The sequence below is a fragment of the Helobdella robusta genome (genome assembly GCF_000326865.2).
Source record: "Helobdella robusta unplaced genomic scaffold HELROscaffold_35, whole genome shotgun sequence".
Lineage (NCBI taxonomy): Eukaryota > Metazoa > Annelida > Clitellata > Rhynchobdellida > Glossiphoniidae > Helobdella > Helobdella robusta.
In genome coordinates, this window is record NW_008704704.1 from 514,927 (window position 1) to 536,263 (window position 21,337).

Here is a 21,337-nt window from a genome sequence, read left to right on the forward strand (position 1 = left end):
AATTTTATTATGTTATAATTATTTTTTCTATGTATAATAAGTTAACGTAAACAGATATAACATAAATATTTTAGGAAGAATGTGATAGACTTTAACCTTCAACTATTATTGTTATAATTTTTTACCTTTTTAATATGCGACTAATTGCTGGCTCACCGAATATAACCATATACTTAAAATACCTACACAAACACAAACGTTATCAATGCAAATCTACAATTCAGCCCAAAATAGCTTTCATTAGTGTTTGTTTCTATGATAATTTGTTTCATAAATGTAACATCAAACTATTAAAAATATAAACTTGTATTTAATCTTAATTTATTATTCAAAATAAACATAGAAATATATATATATGTAACAGTATGTATATATATATAGTATACAATCTTTATAGGCTCTCATATTTTAGCTCCTATCTCTCTCGGCATAGGTTAATATATAGGCTGTTAATAACATGTTGTCGTAGCTGAGTTTTAAAACATTGAAACATCTTGCTTAAAGTTTCGTAGGTTCATTCCCCAATTCAGGTTGGATTATTGCATTATTTACGATGCAGTCGAACATGTCCTTAGAGGGATTGGTCGAAATCGGTTCGAAAGAATACAAAAAATTTTTCAGATCAGATGCTGAATTGGCTACATTTGCCCCGGGCAGAGTGAACCTAATTGGGGAACACACAGATTACAACGATGGATTTGTATTTCCAATGGTAATTATTTCTATAAATTTATAAATTAAACTTTAAAAATAAGAGCACTTCCTGAGTGCACAACGTTACTACTCGCGACCGTGAGTCACGTGATTTTACGGAGCCACGTATTTTATTGTAAACACTGAATCATGCATACAAAAACACCACACACACACCACACACACACACACACCCATCTGGCGCACTTTGCAACGCCATATAAATAATAACTGCCCAATTGTTTGTCGTTAAGTCTCCGTTTGTTCCTCAACGACTTGATGTATTTTCGTTAATTCCGTTCTTGATGTCAAAACTTGTTAACATTAATATGCACGAGACATGGTCTGCGGCTAATAGCGCTTCGTACATTTTGAAAACCACGACGTCCGCTGTGAATACCGCATCATATCTCTATTCACTTTGTCGGCGGTTAATATCGCTGCATATATTAAGAAAATTTTCTAAAGACACGGCAAATAAATGCCGCGACTTTTTTTTACTTCGTCCACGGTAGATACCATATATATTCACGCAAAGTTGCTGGGTCCGCAGTAAAATGCGTTGACATCCTTTTTTACTTAGTCTCGATGGTAATTACCGCTGCGTACAATATAAATTACTAGATTCGTGATAAATGCCGTGGCTTCTCTTGCGAAACATCATTGTTTTACATCTAAAACCACTCCATGTGCACCCTTGCGTTTTTCCTCGCCTTATAAAGAGAAGATTATGGCAAGTTACCATAATCTTATCTTTATAAAACGGATATCAAAGAATCAGAGAACACAACATCTCAGTCAGATGGTAGAAACTTCTTAACCAAGTTTAATTTCCTGAATTGCTCAAAATAAGACTTCGAGAGAAACATCACCTATATATGTTTATAGTACTATCAATTAACGTTCGGATGGTTCAAAAGTGAATAAGTGTAAAGTTTAAACCGTTTAAACGTTTTGAAATCTAGATAAACATTAACTCTAGATTAGAGTTAGTATTCATCTATGGTGATATTTTTGTAGAATCTTTTTTAAACTGTAAAATTGTCAAATAAAATACCATTTTTATCATTAAAATTTTTGATTTTTAGACTTCAAATATTGTTCTAAATTGTTGTATAATAAGTAATAGTGTCTACTAGTTTGTCTACATGATCAGTCTTATATAAGCGACAACATTTTCTCAAAATAATAGATATTGCAAGAGAAATGTTTGCATTTTTGAAAAATGGTAATGTAAATCAAAACTAAATATAATAGAAACCGGTTCGTTTTCTACACCACTGTCTTCATGCGAAAATTTATGAACAAAGAAGGGAGACAAAAACAGATCTAAAACCTTTGAAGTGCAGTTCTGTAGAAAGTTGTTGGAAGCAGACTGAAAATGAGTGACAAAACCATAAAAAACAAACTTAGAATTCTTAAATTTAAAACATTTGTAGATGCGGTTCGATTGACTTGTTGCAGATATTTTTAATCTGGATACCATCAAGTTACCATGAGTTCGAAAAAAGTTGATTTAATCAACAATTAGTAAATTATGTAGACCGTTTTTCACGAGGGAGCCTTTTAAGTTAACGTTTAGCACCATTATTTAATTAATTATTTCACTCACCAGGTTAAGAGTTGCATTTTGTTAATAGCGTTTTTTCGTTTTAAATTTCCTGAATTAAGAATTAACCCATATTTTCCAGTAAAAATATTTTTGAGAATGAGTATCAATCAATCAATCAATCAATCAATCAATCAATCAATAAGCTTATAAAGCGCTATTTCCGCGATGTTCAACAGCGCTCCTCAATGAATTTTGAAAACAGATGGGTCTTGAGATCCGCTCTGAACTTCGCAAGTGATGGAGAAGTAGTCAGAGAAGTAGGTAGAGAGTTCCAGAGAAAAGGACCAGAAAAAGCAAAAGCAGATTTGGCAAAAGAGTGTTTAACACGAGTTAAGAAAAAGCAAGAAGAAGAAGACGATCGTAAACCGGGGCGTTTAGGTTCAATTAATATATCTGATAAATACTTAGAAAATAATTTAGATTGAGACTTATACATGAACGTGCAAATTTAAAAAATTATTCTATATTTTATAGGTAGCCAGTGCAAGAGAACAAGATATGGAGATATATGAGAAAAGAAAGGGGCACGAGCAACTAGACGAGCAGCAGAGTTAAAAGCTTTACTTAAAGGATAGAGTATAGAGTCAGGAAGACCATAGTAGAGCGAGTTACAATAATCAATCCTAGATAAGACTAACGAAGTAACAAGAAGGAGAAGAGTAGGATCATCAAGAAAAGGCAAAAGTTTTTTTATTCTACGTAGATGAAAGTAAGAGCTTCTAGCAACACTATTAATCTGAGAAGAGAGATACATAGTAAAATCAAAGATAAAACCTAGACTACGAAACTTATGAGAGACATCAAGAGTTTTAAAATCAGGTAAGATAATAGGAGGAATAGTAATAGAGTGTTTAGATTTATTAAAACAAATTAATTCAAACTTAGAAGGAATAAGTTTAAGACACATAGAGTCAGACCAAGCGACAATTGAAGAAAGACATAGAGATAAATTATGAAGAACACTATTGAGATTAGATGGAGGAAAAGAAGTATAAATGTAAGAATCATCTGCATATAGTTGACTAGAGAAAGAAAAGTTATTAATAATACGAGGTAGTTCAGAAGTATAGAGTATAAATAGAAGAGGGCCAAGGATAGAACCCTGAGGTACCCCGAAAGTAAGAGTAGAGGAGTTAGAAGTAGAATTATTGAGAACAACAGAAGAAAAACGATTACAGAGATAAGAAGAAAACCAAGATAGACAAGAATCAGTAATATTAAAAGAAAGATGCAGCAGTCTCAAGAGAATAGTATGGTCAACAGTATCAAAAGCTGAGGAAAAGTCAAGAGCAAGAAGAAGAGTAAGATTACTATTGTCACTAGAGAGAAGGATATCATTGTGTATTTTAAGTAAAAAAGTTTCAGTACTGTGAGCAGGTCTGAAACCAGATTGAGATAATAAAAAATGAGTATATAAAGATTGAGTATATAAAGTTCGTTGAAATTTTACGTGGTTCTGCAATTTAGTACTGCATTTAATATTTTAATATGCCAGCTTGTAAATCTTCGATTAAAATTGATTATTTGAATGAATATAAATAAGGCCTCAACTTTCTCAGTACAATCAGCAAAAACATATTCCTTGTTGAGAATAAGCTACAGAAATTATTCCAACATTTTGGTTTTATTACACCTGTGCTTCTAATTTTTATTCATTGCAAGATTTTTGTTACACAGTTAATCACTGAAAAAGTGGCTATAATTTTTATTACACAGTTAATCATTAATTGTTTTCAATTAAAAATTCCTCTACATCATTTGTTTTTACAAGGCTATTCCATTAGTTACTGTTATGGTTGGTGGGAGATCGCGAAATTCGACGTGTTGTATTGTAACAATGTGCTCTGATGTCGATGATCCTAAAATGATTGAATTTTCTGTAGATTCAATAAAAGCTCTTGTATCAGGTTATCCTAAATGGGCAAATTATGTCAAAGGAGTTTTAGCTTTTCATCCTAACAAAGGTTATTTAAAGTATTGTAATATGAGTTTGTACTTTATATACACCAATTATTATTATAATTATTTATTATTAATAATACTATTATTTTTATTTTTTGTTTGTTTTTGTTGATATTGAAAGATTTTAAAGCTCTTCATTTAATACAAATTTCAAAAAGCGCTCTCAAAACAATTACAAAGTTCAAATAAAAAAAACACGCCCCAGTTAAAGAAAACGCAAATGTATTAAAAAGAACTTTAAAAAATACACAAAAATCATTGAAGTTGGACACAGGCCTAGCCAGGGTTTTGTTTTAAGAGGTTCAAAAAACATTATTTTTCTTAATTCTTTATTTATTAATTCTTTACAAACTTCAAATTCTAATAAAAGGAAAATGCTTGGCATAAATACAACAATAAAAGAATAAAAATGGAAAAATACTATCAAAATACAAATGTAAAACTATTAAAAATATTAAAAATTATAAATAATATACAACTTTATTTATAGCAAAATATTTTTCTTCAAACTAAAAAAATCATTAATACGTCTGGCATCTATTTTTAAATTATAGTTTACGTTCGATAAAACTAGTCTGTTTAGCATATTTTTGGATGGAGTTATTAAATTTTTAAACTGTTATTAGTGTTTCGAAAAAGTAGCTATATTGTGTTTTCATCTCACATCGGACGATATGAGTCTATTGTCTTTCCGTGAACATATTCAAACACTCACCTTTAAACGGCGTGCTTTTTATATTTTGAGCTTAGCTATGGTGGGAGGATATGTACTACATTATTTGAGGCCCTATTCACATGTAATGACACAGCACTTTCATTCTTTCTTTCCATCTTTCGGGACATTCGCTTTTTGCCTTTCAAACTTAAACTTTTATTATAATATTAGACATAGACGCTGAACAAAAAAGCGTCTCGTCGATTATTTTGATTTTGATTTAAAAAGTTCACAAATTTACTTTTGCAGATAAGATTCCACCTTTCAATGTTATCATTGTTTCATCTGTTCCCTGTGGTGGCGGCCTTTCAAGTTCTGCTGCATTAGAGATGGCGATGCACACATTTGTTGATCATTTGCTTGAAATTAAAGTCAATAGCGTGGAATATATGAAGTCAAAAGCGTTTACTTGTCAAAAATCTGAACATCTATTTGCAAACGTTCCCTGTGGTATCATGGATCAAATGATATCAGCAATGGCAAAAAAGGATCACGCCATGTTAATGGATTGCAGGTTGTATTATGCTTGGTAAAATTTGAATTCAATTGATTTAAAATTTTTATTTAATTCATTTGTTTGTTATTTTTGATTTTGACTTTAAATCATTTCAATTAATGTAAAAAATTTTCAAATCAAATATTTCCGTCATATTAAGTTTTTTTGTGGTTTACAAAATTATAAAATTTATCTCAATAAAAAAACAGTAATCAGGAATATTAAAAACAATAATAAATCATTACCAAAGTTATTTTAATAAAAAAAAATAATAGTAATATAGAAATAATAATATTGTCAATAATAGTAACAACAGTATAATTACCGCTAGCAAAAAGGATACTTAAATTTTCAAGTGCGCATCTCAAAGTTCATTCAATTTTCAATCTCTAGGCCATCTGTCGCAACATTTTTATGTTTTTAGTCTTACATAATCATTTCAAGGAAACGACGTTGGCAGAGTTTTAAAAAAAATTTCATTTCGTTGCAATAGCGATAAAGATTTCACAAGAACATTGCCATACTGATAAAAATACTACGTAAACATTGCAAACGATTCTTCAGCCGACAATGCGGTGTTGATGATGACCCCACAAAAACATATGATGTTCTTACAAAACTACATCAAAGTAGAGTTTCTTATGAAAATATGTGCATCTGACCGACCTTTATGTCCATGTATTACTACACCACCCATCCGATCGTAGTGAAACTTTGAGAAATTGTTATGAACACTTGAGAGATGGTTTATGAGAAAATATTTTTGACATTACAGTTTAATGCACTGAAAAAAAATAAGTAAAACACGCACATAGAAACAACGACATGTTTTGTTTTTTACACATTAAACCAATGAAATTTAGGACATTGGATGTAAACAAAGGGCCACAAAAACAAAATGTAAACAAAGCCAAAGTGAATCCTCGATAGATATCATTTTATTTTATTTACAATTCGATTTTTTTTCATTAAGAGTTTTCTTTAATTTTCTATTTTCTGATTGCGGCGGCTAGGCTAGTAAGACACTTGCCTGCTAGTGCACTGCACTGCAGCGATACGCAATCATCTTCAACTTTGATGCCACCAAACGAGTTGGGCAGTCGTTTAATTTTTTTTAAATGTTGCGCCTTTCAGCATGCGCAGTGAAGTGTAGTTTAACTGTTTTTCAGTTCCAGTGTAAAAATTCGTTTATACAAAAATTTTTTTAAATTAACCTCATTAACATTTTTGCATTTTATTTATTTTTTACGTTATTAATATCTAAGTATTAAAAGAATGATGGTTTTTATAATATTTGCTTGAAAATTGCTTTTAAATTTTTGAAACGTTGGAACATTTGTTGATATTTTTATAATACCATTTAGTTTAACACTTACAACAAATGGGCTAAAAATTTATTTCTCAAAGTTTGCATCGTGTTATTCTAACGTTATTTCTTGAAAACATTCTTAAATTTCAATTATCAAGCTGCAATTTTTTGAAATGATCATGTGTTTTCATTAAATTTCTCGAAAATTTCCTTCGGCCGTGTGATAGTGTAACGGTGAGCTTACTGGCACTGGTGTTGCAGTAACATGATTCGATTGCAGGGAGATCCCCGCCTATCACATGCAATGTGTCTGATGCCTTGTTTCACTTGTCTACTCTACATGCACTGTGTGTTTGTTGTTGATGTCTCTGAAAAATATTGTAAAGAAAAATGTAATAAATAAATGTATGGCGTGATAACATCTCCGCCTATCACATGCAATGTGTCTGATGCCTTGTTTCACTTGTCTACTCTACATGCACTGTGTGTTTGTTGTTGATGTCTCTGAAAAATATTGTAAAAAAAAATGTAATAAATAAATAAATAAATGTATGGCGTGATAACATCTCGTGCCATTAACTGCTCCGTTGTTCGGTTGTCCTATGATGCCTTCAAAAGCTTCCACTAAATTCTAAGTTTTAATCGTTATCGTTAAGTGTTTTTTTCCAATATTTTTCATTTAGTGGTGATATTTAAGTAAAATCACGATGCAAAAGTTGAAAAAGTTTTCTGGAAGTCAGAGTCGGACTTTTTAAGGGGCCTGAGTTGTGTCTGGTGTCAAATATTTTTCATCCGACTCCAACACCCTGATATGTAGGTGTATGTTTATATATTTTAAAATTTTAAATAATATTTGTTATTTTAAATTACTTTAAGCAATTGTAATTTTTGATGTCGATCTTGACATTGAAATCCTTTTTGAAGGTATAATTTATTTTACTTCCTGTTTTCAGGGAAATAACTTTTTCCGCTATTGGTTTTCTATCTCTGGTTTTTGATTATCACCTGCTGATCTGCTTACTCATGGCACTTTTTTCACGTTCTCCATATCTTTGACACTTGCATTGATTTACTTGAAAGTACGCACTTTAATGGGCTAGTTAAATTCTGTGTTTTCCTACGCATTTTACAAACTATGTAAACGTATGCAAATTGATCTGCAAAAATTTTTTAATGTATAAATCTTTACGGTTCGGTGGAGAAAAATTGCTATAGCCCCAAGTTCAGCACCTGAGCATGCTTTAATATCTTAAGGGTCATGCCGAAGCTTTATTTAGTCGTACGATTCAACTAGAACATGAAAAATGATTAGTCAATTGATTGACTTATTAAATAAAGTATCGAATTCTAATTATTGATTTTTTTTTCATTTTGCAATCATCAACTACAAATATAATGTGTGTTAGATGTTATTATCAATATTTCTCAGGTCGCTGGATGTGAAGTTAATTAACTTTCCAAGTGAAAATGTTTCAGTTTTGGTAACAAATTCAAATGTGAAACACGAACTGAGTAGTGGAGAATACGAAGTACGTCGAAAACAATGCGAAAAAGCGGCTTTATTAATGAATGTACCCAAATTGAGAGATGCTACTCTTGATACCTTACAGGGTTGAGTTTTTTTTATAGCTGTTCAAACAAAATCTTAAGATAAACTTTGCACCAATAAGTTCAATTTCCCATCATTCACATAAGATTTTGTTGTTTTATTTGAATTTTTATTTGGCTTGAAATTATTCCATTTCTAACTAGATATAAAATGTAGATTCTTAAGAAATTTGTAGTTTGATTTGAGAGATGTTTCTAAAAAATCATCGATAAAATTCACATTTTTCAATCAATCAATTAATTGATCAACTAATCAATGATTTCTTTTAATAGGGACTGTTGTAGCTTTATCTTTGATTCTCAGATTAATAGTGTTGTTAGAAGTTCTTACTTACATCTATGTAGAATAAAAAAACTTTTGCCTTTCCTTGACGATTCTACTTTTCTCCTTCTTGTTACTTCTTTAGTTTTATCTAGGATTGATTATTGTAACTCGCTCTACTATGGTCATCCTGATTCTACACTCTATCCTTCAAGTAAAGCTTTTAACTCTGCTGCTCGTCTGGCTGTTCGTGCCCCTTTCTTTTCTCATATATCCCCATATATTGTTTTCTAGCATTGGCATTGCATAATATAGAATAATTTTAAAATTTGCACATTAGTGTATAAGTCTAAATCTAGATTCCTAAGTACTTATCAGATATTTTAGTTGAACCTAAATGCCCCAGTTGTCTATTGTTTAACTTTGATTGTTAAACACTCTTTTGCTAAATCTGCATTTGCTTTTTCTGGCCATTTTTTATGGATTTTTCGGCCTCCTTCTTTGACTACTTCTTCATCTCTTACAAAGTTCAGAGCGGATCTCCAGACCCATCTGTTTGCAAAATTCACTAAGGAGCGCTGTTGAACATTGCGGAAATAGCGCTTTACAAACTTATTGATTAATTGATTGATTGAAGGTAGAATAGCACCCAGTTTTTTCAATTTCTGAAGCCTTTTTCATCTTTCGGCCATTTTCATTCAAGTCCATTTTTCTGACATTTTTCCCCATTCATTGTCATTTTTGTTTTATACTTTACCATGCTCAACCGTTTTTTTTAAATATAAAATAGCTTGACACTTTTACCGCCTCTGTAATTATGTTCTAAGAAATTGTTTATCAACTTATGATAAAAGATTCATCTCTCCAAATTTGTTATATTCATTAACAACTCTTATTAATAAACCTGTTTGACTGATCCTGTGCAAAACCGTAGCCAAGATTTTGAGACTGGGTTTTTTTAATATAAGCCATTGGAGATTTAATAAAAATAAATGCAATTTTTGAAATCATCTACAAGAAAGCTGAACGGTTGCAAACCAAAATTTAGATGACGTAATTTTGGTTTAATTTTAATTGATCTGAAACTTCATACTCGCCAATCAACCTCGATAGGGTTAAAAACCAAAGATTCAACATCTTTTTACTTGTAATGAAAAGTAAAACTAAAGCTGTACCGTTTTACACTGAAACAGTTTTTTTTCAAGTTTTTAATTCTTTTCAATGTTGAAAAGCTTCTTTAGTATCAAATTTAAACGTTGTTCGGGAAATGATTGGCATTGCAATCTGCACTATGTTTAATATTAGATTTTGATTAGGTTGTTATTTTTTTAAATCCATAAAGACCACTTTCTTAACTACGGAAGTTTCAAATTGATCAAAAATTGACTACTTGTTTTTTTTTTAGAAACAAAGTTGATTGACGATTGATTGAAGTTTCAGACCAATTAAAATTCAACCAAAATTACGTCATCTAAATTTTGGTTTGCAACCGTTTAGCTTTCTTGAAGATTTTTTTCATTCTATGTAATCATTTTTGATAATGTTCAACACAATCCAAGAAAATTATTTTTAGATACCAAAAATACTTAACATTGGTTTGAACACAACGAAAATCATAACCTTTTATTCGATTCATTAAAGTTATTAACACATACCAAATAAAATGGGTTATTAAAATGAATAGTAAAGTGCTAAATAGTAAACACTTCTTTTCTGATCTTTTGAGAATTATTTAGTTTTGATATGATTAAAAAATTGTTAACAAAATAATAGAAATAAAGTTTTTTCACAGTAGAAAATAGATAATAATAAAGCCGTAAACGACGGTTCATGTCGCGTTGATATTAAAACAAAAATGTGCTAATTTTTAATAAATTACTTAAATCCAGAGAGAAATTTAATTTTGGTAAAAATTTTACGAATTTCTTGTTTTTCGAATTTACGAATAGTGTTTCAGTTTTATTACGCGTATCTGTTTCGTAAGTGTTAAGTGATATCTTATACTGTAATTGAAAATTTGATGGGAATGTAATTCTCATCCGTTCTTTGGCTACAGTTTTGCTCTATATGTTTTTTAAGAATTTGACAGGCAAGTATCTTGCGAGTTTTAAATGTCTTAATGACTTCTTAATAAAAAATTTTGGACGGAGCTGGATTTAAGTCGGATTTTGAAAGATGGCCAAGCTTCGTCTGTAGTCGATTTTCGGTACTGTCCTAGTTAAAGTTGAAGTAATGTTTTAAACAAGTTTTTAGTTCATAAAATCTTGTTTTTATTTTAAAGGCTATAAAGAAATTTTTGATGACGTCACTTATAGAAGAGCAAAGCACGTGATCAGCGAAAATGGCAGGTGTGTCCAAGCTGCAAACGCTATTCAAAATGGCCAATATAAAAAATTTGGAAAGTTGATGATTGAAAGTCACTGTTCTCTGAGGTAAAGGTAAATCTTTATTAAAGTGCATATCTTAATATTCATTTTTTTGCAGCAATCATGAAATGCTGCAATTACAACAACAACACACGTTTAGACGACATTTTCCCCGAGATCGGGGGTTGCCGTTTGGCTACCTATGATGAAACCGAAATACCCCTCGACGCCATTTCATCATAAGTAATTTATTTGGCTAATTTTTACGCAGGACGCCCTTCCTTACGCAACCACAGTTATAAGCGGTGGGCCTAGCCTTTAATGATCCAACATCACTCACAAGGCAGTGAGGGTCAGTTTAATGTCATAACCAGGACATTGTCATAACCAGGACATTATGAAATGCTGCAATTATGAAATTAAAAAAAACTGTATTTTCGAGTTAATGTAAAAACTATCAATGAAAAACCATTCAGTAAATATCAAAAACAAAAAGGGAGCTGTGGAAAGACGAGGGGTGGCAAGAGTTTTTGCTCAACCGAAAAGGCCAACAACGAGTTAAATAAAATATCAAAACATAGAGATGAATTGGGACCGTCAAAAGAGAACTAAATGAAAAGAAAATAATACAGTACAATTAAGAACATTTATTTGAGGTGAAGATGATACAGTACAAAGAACATTTCTTTGAGGTGAAGATGATGACGAACAAATCACCATGAACATGTTAAATAATCGAATAAGCAAAATTTTTAAATAATGCAATATCATATTCATGTATATAACCAAGCAGCTGCTGCAGATGATTAGTAACATTTTAAATTCAGATTAGACGCCATTATATAATCCCACTTCACATGCAAAGTAAAAGCTTACTAAGTGTCTCGGAAAAGATTTTTACTAATTTTTTCTGCGCGTCTGCACGCAGAAAGACAAACTGTTAAGAAAAAAACAGCATTACTTCAGTGAATAAAGAAACTGTATTAAGAGTTAATGACAAATAATTGAATGAAAGTTTGATAATTTTTACTCAGGCATTCTACTCAGTCTGTAAGATACTTATTTACATATATTAAATACTATATAGAACCTAGCGCATTTTTTAATACACCATATAAGAGTCCACTCAGTATCTTCTCTTTTAGAAATCAGTCGTAACATTGTCTCACTACGTGATAACCCGAAAGAAGTGAATAACGACCATTTTTTGTTTTATTCAAGCGAACTTGGAATAAAAAAAAATTAATTTTGGTTGTGAAAAATAAATTAAAAACTATGACGTGGTATTATCCGTCTTAATAAACCGACTTGTTTTTTCATTTTGTTCCATTCGTTAATTTTAACTTTTCAATGGCATTGACTTAGTCGCAAATGCTCTCCAGCTGGTTTGAGTTCGCACATTTGGATTAGTTTCACGACCACGCATTCACCTCTTAGACGAACTGTAAATCCCAAATAACAAATCATCCGCTCACCTATAATAGAACCCTTCGAACTACCACGCACGGCTTCCTTAACACCTCAACATCTAAATCATAAGTCCAAGTCGCTGGTTGTTTTGAATAAGCCTAGCGCCAAAAATTAAAAATAGTAAATCTACGTCCGATTTCAAAAAATAATCTCCGGGCGCCTGAACCCGGAATCGCCACACTGACGTTTTTTCAGTTTTTGATTAAACCCTCTTGTGGTGCGACTATAAAAAAATCCAGCCTAACAAGATATTTCAACGCCGGTAACCCAATTTAAAACGTTCATTTTAGTATCTTCCCAAATATATTTTCAAGATTCGATGACATGTAGAAGCGTTGATTACCACCAACTGTTTTGGTAATATAACCACAAATAAATTTATTTATAATTAATATAATTAACTAGAGACGATTACGAAGTATCATGTTCTGAACTGGATGAATTAGTCAAGTTAGCAATGGAAGTCGATGGAGTTTTCGGTTCAAGAATGACAGGAGGTGGATTTGGGGGATGCACAGTAACGCTCCTTCAGAAAGAGTCTGTCGAACCTTTCCTAAAACATGTGCAGGTAATATTATTTGCTGTTTTAAACCTCCGATTTTAGGTTGATAACTACATTTACAGGAAAGCTACACAGGAAAAGCAAGTTTTTATTTGTGTGAACCATTTCATGGAGCACAAGAAATATCCTTATGAAACATAATTAGACGATTAAAAAAATAAGAAATTGTTGACTTTCACAAGCCACATGTATAAAAACATTATGGTGCTTGAGGTGTTCCTTTCTTTCCAATAAGGGACTTGTGTATGTGTGGTATGACACCTGCAACGATAATAAAGAAATTATTACCATTTTACATTACAAATAAAAGTCGATTATTTGGTTTTATGTTTGAATAATCAATTTGATGGAATTTAACACCAAAAAAAATTTCAAATGGCAGAAATTTTTGTAAGCAGATATTTTTTGAACAAGATACACTAGTTAGTATTTGGACAAAAATATCAGAATAACATCAATATTTTGAACAATATAGTTTGGTTTGTAGTTTCTGAAAAAAATAAAAATGTTGAAAATAAATTACCTCCTCCAGCAATTGTAGCTTTTATCAGACTATCAAGTTCCTCATCTCCCCTAATTGCCAGTTGTAAGTGACGTGGGGTAATACGCTTGACTTTGAGATCTTTACTAGCATTTCCAGCCAATTCTAATACCTAACAAATGATTTTTTTAAATACAAAGTAAAACACGTACAGTCGAAATAAATTACTTCAGCCGTAAGATATTCTAGTATGGCAGCACTATAAACAGCAGCAGTTGCTCCCACACGGCCATGACTGGTTGTACGGGTTTTAAGGTGACGATGAATACGACCGACAGGAAACTGTTAGGGGAAAAGAATCATTCTTAAGTGCTTAGGAAAAGATATGAGATTTTAGTTTTTTTAAAATAAAATGTAATGCAATATTAATCGCTGCATAAGAGAAATTTGCAAAAATTCATAGTCTGAAAGATTTTAATGTAGCTCTATAACCATGTGCAGACAAACTCAGCATCCACGCACAGCACGCTTAGATAACACATTTGTATACTCAACACATTAAGTATGAATTCAAATAATTTAGTAGCTTTTCCAGAGTTGGATATACCAAAAAACTTCTTTGTCGTTTTCAAATGGCTTGTGATGTAACAAATTGCATTCATCAATCAAGCACAATCTTCAATTAAAAAGAAACTTTCTGAAACCCTAGGACCAGATTTACTCCCCAACCTTTTCGCAAATTCATATACTTTTAGTATTGACATTTTAATTTAATTGAACGATTTTGCAAACGTTTATCACGCCCTATTTGCCCAATAAGTAGCTTCGTGTAGTTTTCACAAAGAAAATAATCAAAGTAACCATATTTCATAACCTACATACAAAATTAATTTAACAAACAGCTTTTGAAACTATTTCGAACATTAAAAAAGTGAGAAAGCAAATCTTGATATTAACGGTTTCAGAGTAATATAAGAATAAGATAAAAATACAAAAAAATGTAGAATCAAAACAGTTTATGAAATTTTTATATGAAAAAGCTAACTAGTCTATGTTGATGAAAAAATATTTATAATCAAGGAACTAAGATTCATCATTTAATCTGAAAAATTTTAAATGTTTCAATTACATAATTGGTTTAAACAAGCCCCAAAGTGCAATGTTGAAAGATTGATTGAATATTTTAAATAAATCAATAGACATGTTTGCTCCATGTAAAATAAACCAACCAACAATAAACACCTACCTAACAAAATACAACAAATTAACAGATGCAAATAAAATTAAAACAATAGTCAATGAATTTCTATTTCATCACAAGACTTACATAATTATATACACTGATGGATCCAAAATTAATGATTCTACCCTAACTTCACTTCGGATTGGGTGCTGGTTTGGTTCTTATTGAACACTTTTTGATTTTGTTTTTTCAATAAATTTTGACTTTTTAAACAAAAAATCAAATTACAATTGTAGCTGCAGTTATTATAGAAAAACGATATACCCAACAACATTTATCAAATAATACATCAATTTATAAAGCAGAACTTCAAGCAATAAATCTAGCTTTAGATCAGCTAACAAATGAAAATAATAAAAGATATATCATAATGACAGATTCTATGTCAACTGTACTTGCACTTAAACAATTAGAAATAAATATTGAACTGATAAAAAATATAAAATACATAAGTTAATTCAAAATAAATGTAATATCCAAATAGTATGGAGTCCCAGTCATATAGGGATATTTGGCAATGAAAAGGTTGACATGTTAGCAATAAAAGCTCACCATATCCCCATAACAGATATTGTGATTCCACATTCTGATTTAAAACCAAACATTGTAAAATATCTAAAATCATTATGGCAAACAGACTGGGACCAAACAAAAACACATCTCCAGCAAATACAACCAAACATTGCAAAAACAAATATTAATACATTTAACAACATATTTATAGTAAATAAATAGAATCATGGTAGGCCACACTAATCTCCTAGATAAAAAAGAAATTCCAACATGTCAATTCTGTAATAAAAAATTAACTATTAAACATATATTTATTTGAAATAAAACAAAAGAAAAAAGAACTTTGTTATCCTTGCCTGATAATCTAATTGACATTTTGAAAATAAAAGAAAATATCATTTCAATGATAGAATACCTAAAAGAGATTAATTACTATGATGTGATATAAATTTCACTGAAACAACTCTTGAAATCATGCAGTCAAGGGGGATTTTTTGATTGGACTGTGTTGATGCATTGATCTAGAATGAGGATTGAGCCAATTAACTTTTAACAAGAAGCTTAGGTATATAAGATACTTGTCTTCTACAACTGATGGGAATATGGATTCGATGATTGTGTTGTGGCTGGAGGTGCTGAGAGTGGCGCTGTCTTCAGGGGTTGAACCCAAGCTGGTTTGCCGGTCTTACTGGTCTGTGGCTTTCTCTTTGTGCATTTCACCAACATAAATAGAAAAATCTTAATCATCCTGTGTGGCATGTCAGGTTTTCTACTGTGGACATGCTTCATATTGATGGCTCATTCCCCCGAAAGTATGTCGAAAATCTGCTGTGGATAGCTACTTCGGTAGAGACTCAGATACTGTAGGGGGGGTTTAAACATATCTCTTGGTTGAGGCTTAAAAACCCCTCGGGGTGTGTCGAGAATCTATTGTGGCTAAATACCACGGTGGAGGCTCAAATGCCAATGATGGGGTTTTTACATCTGTGCGGTTTGCTCGAGTTGTGTTGAGAATCTGCTGTGGCTAAATATCATGGTGGAGACTTTAATACCTTCGGGAGGATTTGTGCAGTTTTGCATTTTTCTCGAGGTGCCTTGAGAATCTATTGTGGCTAAATACCATGGTGGAAGCCTGTGTGCCGCTAGGAGAGAATCAGCCCACGCTATCCTCAATTTTATATTCTTCTCAAAGTTGTGTTGAATGCCGTCTTTGGGTGGCCTCTATGGTGGAAGCTCAAACGCCATACCAGGAACTTAAATAGTCAAAACTGGAATTGGGATCATTGGTTTGTGGGGCTGGCAAACGGTAGGTGGGTTTTCTCTCTTTGTACTGGCGTCAGCTTCTGGTGCTTATGGTCTCTGGTGTGGTTATTGAATCTGTTACCCGTCAACTTAAAAAGACTGGAGTAAACTATTACAACCTTACCTCTTAAAGTATACTTAAGTCAAAGATTACCATTTATTTTCTGGATTGATGTCTTGATATGGTTTGATTGGATTTTTCCATTTAGACTGTGTTTGATTTTGAGTATGTAATAATAGGAACTACAAAATTATGAAAACAAAAAAATAAAACAAGATAAAACAAAATTAGGAAAAAAATATTAAAATTACTGGCACATTATGGCATCATCTTGGGAGCTGCAGTGCTGTAAAATGTTTATTGAAAAAAATTGAATGAGCTAGTGTACTATAATAGTCATTCTCTCTTATACATATTAATTACCATGCCAATAAAATAAAGGATTAATATTTTATTTGTCGTGTGGCCTGTGAAAATGGTAAATTGGATTTGTTTAACATTTAATTCGGGTAATAACAGGATGCCACAAGACGACATTGGAACACCATTAACTATCAGAATGCGAAATGTTATCCGAAATGCAGCATACCAATCTCCTCTCGTCTCAGTTCCTATTACATTGCAATAACCCATGCCATCACATTACAAGAGAGCTTCAACCGTACAGAGATTTAAAACAGACCCTACACTCAAAGTACGACCACGAGGTTTAGCAGGTGCTGCCAATGGATATATGATAAACAGCATCACGTTAAAAGCAGTATCTACAACGTTACATAACAGGGCCGCAATACCATGCCGTGGTGCTACTCAATGGTTGGCCTCCTCGGACACCAAAAATAAACAAGACAGAAGAGAGTTTGACAAAACTTGAGTTTCAGACCTAGTTGTTTGTTTACATTCACTATCTCTATTAGAGAGTAAAATAAGCTCCTCCTACTGAAATTCGAAAAGTGAATTGAGATTAAAATAGATACATGTATAGATAGATTTATTGTTTTCAATGTTATTTAATTAATTAAGTTATTTAACTTAATTTTTGTTTTTTCAATTAAATTATTTTTATTTAATTATAATTTATTTATATATTTTTATTATAATTTGTACATATAATTTAGTAAATTAAACCTTTTAAATTGTTTAATACACTAAGCAACATATATTCAATATAAAATAATAATCACAAAATAATGATAATATAAAATATGTTGCATTAATAATAAATTACAAATAGAACAAAAATTTCTTGGATAGCAAATAAAATAAAAAAAAAATGAAGAAATTTTTAGTATTATACAAAATAAAACAAAAATTGCAAAATTTAGTAAATAAAACTCTTTAAATTTTTTAAAACACTGGTCAACATATAATCAATATAAAATTAATAATAATTCAAATTATTTACCAAATATTGTGTTTTTGGCGTATGTGTCGAATAATATTAGCGAACGGTCGGTGGTCGTACCATTTGCACCACATAAATTCTGCCAAGTAAGTGTGCCTGAGGGACCTCGATGTACCGTACATTACTTTGAATTTGGCTTTCAATCGTGCCCACATGAATTCAACGTTTTGGATGTGTACTCCTGTCACTGAGTCAACAAAATTTTGAGAATGGTCAAATGAGTGTAGCTCATATTTCCCAGCTGGCTATAGGCACGCCACTCATTTGACACGATGGTTATGTCAGAAGCAATCCACTTTTCTATTAACGGCAACAACGTCAGTGAATCCTGGGCCACGACTTCTTATTTTAATAAATTTTAACATATATATTTAATTAATACATTACTACGTTAATATATTTAAATACGAAATAAACATTTTAAAATTTTTCCATTTTAATCTCAATCAACTTTCTGCATATTAGTAGGAGGTGCTTTTGTAACTCTCTATTAGAGATAGTGATGTAAACAATCGTAATTGTAGGTCTGAAACTCAAGCATTGTCGAGAGTTTGCCTAGAGCGATGAGAAGAATGCAGCTACAAATCCATATGTCTATTTTGCCAAAAATATGCCGACAATGTCCCTCATTTGTTCAGCTGTACCAGCAACCCTACATCCTTCAGGTAATAGATCTTTGGCACAGCCTTGTAGCCGTGGCCAACTGGCTTCGGATCCGTCTGGATCTTGACAACGACGTTTGAGGTGGGGCAACAACAACAACTAAAAGAAAATGTTAATGTGTGATAGGAAGAAATACAAAGAAACAAAAACTTGATGTGCAGTTTGTAAAAAAAGTTTGTTATGAACATTTGTAAAGAATTTGCAACAACTGTCATCGGTAAAAATTAATTGACTGATAAAATTTGTTTCTCTAGAAGTATGTTGAATATTTGTTTTAATAAATAAGTAATAAAAATAACAAATAAATCAAAGTAATATACAATTATACAAACATATCTGTTTCAGTTTTTCAATGTAAAAATACAATTTTTTCCAACCCCAATGATATTCAATTTTAATACTATTAAAAAAAGCTGGTATTTCCAGAGGTAAGCAATGGTATTTGATGCCAACAAAGTAAAATAAATGTGCTGCGGTATTTGTAGTGGAAAGTCATTTTTAAAAATAAACTCAGTGGTATTTACCACAGGTGTAGCCTCATACTATTAGTTTAGCGCTGTTGCTAGCCAGTGTTGCATGAACTGCTACAAGTAAAATTTATTTACTTTACATCACACCATGCACAATATATTAGCAATAAAATATTTATGCTCTGTACACAAAACATAATAAAAACAGCTGTAATAAATTCTAATTTTTAATGTGGAAGGATGGTATGTTTATAAAACTTTTTGTTCATGCATGAAAATGTCAATTGCAAAATAATACCTGAAGACCAGCGCGTGCTGACCTGGACACTGCCTTGGCCTTCGACTTTCCAGTGTCTTTTCCTGCTTTACCACCAGCCTAAATTAATACAGCAGAAACAAAATTAAAATTAAACAGTGAAACACGCAATCGGTAATAATTGGGCGTTTCGAAAATTGATGTGCACATATTATAAAATTAAAAATATATGAAATAGATTTGAAAATGGAACGATTAAAAACGGAATCGCAAACATACCATAACCAGATAATTCTATTAGATTATTTAACGAGAAAGCAGCAAAACGACTCGGAACAAAGCTAGCCGCGAAATGCCACGTGACCAAACATAAACCTATCCTTTGTTATAATTCAAAGAAAATTAAATAATGTTCACTAATTTATTTTTTATATTTTGAAAGATGTGTTGCCGTTAGGGTTTTTCAAAGTACATTTCAAATTATTTTCCTTTGAAAATTTGTTAAAAAAAAGTAAGACAATTGAATGATTTTATATAATTTGAAGTCGCTTGAAATTTGACAAATTAATTTCAAAATCAAGTGGGCTAAAATTGTTTGGTTTCAAAATATGTTATTTATATTAAACTTTATGGAAATTAAGTGTGAAATTGTCCTGTCAATTTTTCCCAATATGCCATGAATTTTTAGCTTTAGAATAAAGCTTTAGTCATGGATATATATGATATAACAACCGGAATGATAGAATTGCGCTACATTATTCGTTTTCTTAATTATTGTTATCTTTGCTAGATTTTGATACTGTTCACCATACTATTCTCTTGAGACTGCTGCATCTTTCTTTTAATATTACTGATTCTTGTCTATCTTGGTTTTCTTCTTATCTCTGTAATCGTTTTTTTCTGTTGTTCTCAATAATTCTACTTCTAACTCCTCTACACTTACATTCGGGGTACCTCAGGGTTCTATCCTTGGCCCTCTTCTATTTATACTCTATACTTCTGAACTACCTCGTATTATTAATAACTTTTTTTTCTCTAGTCAACTATATACTAATGATTCTTACATTTATACTTCTTTTCCTCCATCTAATCTCAATAGTGTTCTTCATAATTTATCTCTATGTCTTTCTTCAATTGTCGCTTGGTCTGACTCTATGTGTCTTAAACTTATTCCTTCTAAGTTTGAATTAATTTGTTTTAATAAATCTAAACACTCTATTACTATTCCTCCTATTATCTTACCTGATTTTAAAACTCTTGATGTCTCTCATAAGTTTCGTAGTCTAGGTTTTATCTTTGATTTTACTATGTATCTCTCTTCTCAGATTAATAGTGTTGCTAGAAGCTCTTACTTTCATCTACGTAGAATAAAAAAACTTTTGCCTTTTCTTGATGATCCTACTCTTCTCCTTCTTGTTACTTCGTTAGTCTTATCTAGGATTGATTATTGTAACTCGCTCTACTATGGTCTTCCTGACTCTATACTCTATCCTTTAACTCTGCTGCTCGTCTAGTTGCTCGTGCCCCTTTCTTTTCTCATATATCTCCATATCTTGTTCTCTTGCACTGGCTACCTATAAAATATAGAATAATTTTTTAAATTTGCACGTTCATGTATAAGTCTCAATCTAAATTATTTTCTAAGTATTTATCAGATATATTAATTGAACCTAAACGCCCCGGTTTACGATCGTCTTCTTCTTCTTGCTTTTTCTTAACTCGTGTTAAACACTCTTTTGCCAAATCTGCTTTTACTTTTTCTGGTCCTTTTCTTTGGAACTCTCTACCTCCTTCTCTGACTACTTCTCCATCACTTGCGAAGTTCAGAGCGGATCTCAAGACCCATCTGTTTTCAAAATTCATTGAGGAGCGCTGTTGAACATCGCGGAAATAGCGCTTTATAAGCTAATTGATTGATTGATTGATTGAATTGATTGATTTGTAATTT

At 31.4% G+C, this 21,337-nt stretch overlaps 2 protein-coding genes across 2 annotated transcripts; one reads left to right on the forward strand and one right to left on the reverse strand.

Moving 5' to 3' along the window:
- Positions 1-565: 565 nt before the first annotated feature.
- Positions 566-13,189, forward strand: HELRODRAFT_83158 (hypothetical protein; the record flags this gene model as incomplete). The annotated part of the gene is made up of 7 exons (XM_009023182.1): positions 566-712; positions 4,077-4,269; positions 5,232-5,499; positions 8,217-8,398; positions 10,939-11,089; positions 12,899-13,061; positions 13,118-13,189. 7 exons carry the CDS (start codon positions 566-568, stop codon positions 13,187-13,189), a joined length of 1,176 nt encoding a protein of 391 aa, XP_009021430.1.
- A 65-nt stretch (positions 13,190-13,254) lies between these two features.
- On the reverse strand, positions 13,255-19,671 carry HELRODRAFT_157365 (hypothetical protein; the record flags this gene model as incomplete). Its single annotated transcript, XM_009023183.1, has 5 exons — positions 13,255-13,316; positions 13,579-13,708; positions 13,765-13,878; positions 19,432-19,509; positions 19,669-19,671. The coding sequence occupies 5 exons, from the start codon at positions 19,669-19,671 to the stop codon at positions 13,255-13,257; spliced, it is 387 nt and encodes a 128-aa protein (XP_009021431.1).
- Positions 19,672-21,337: the final 1,666 nt, after the last annotated feature.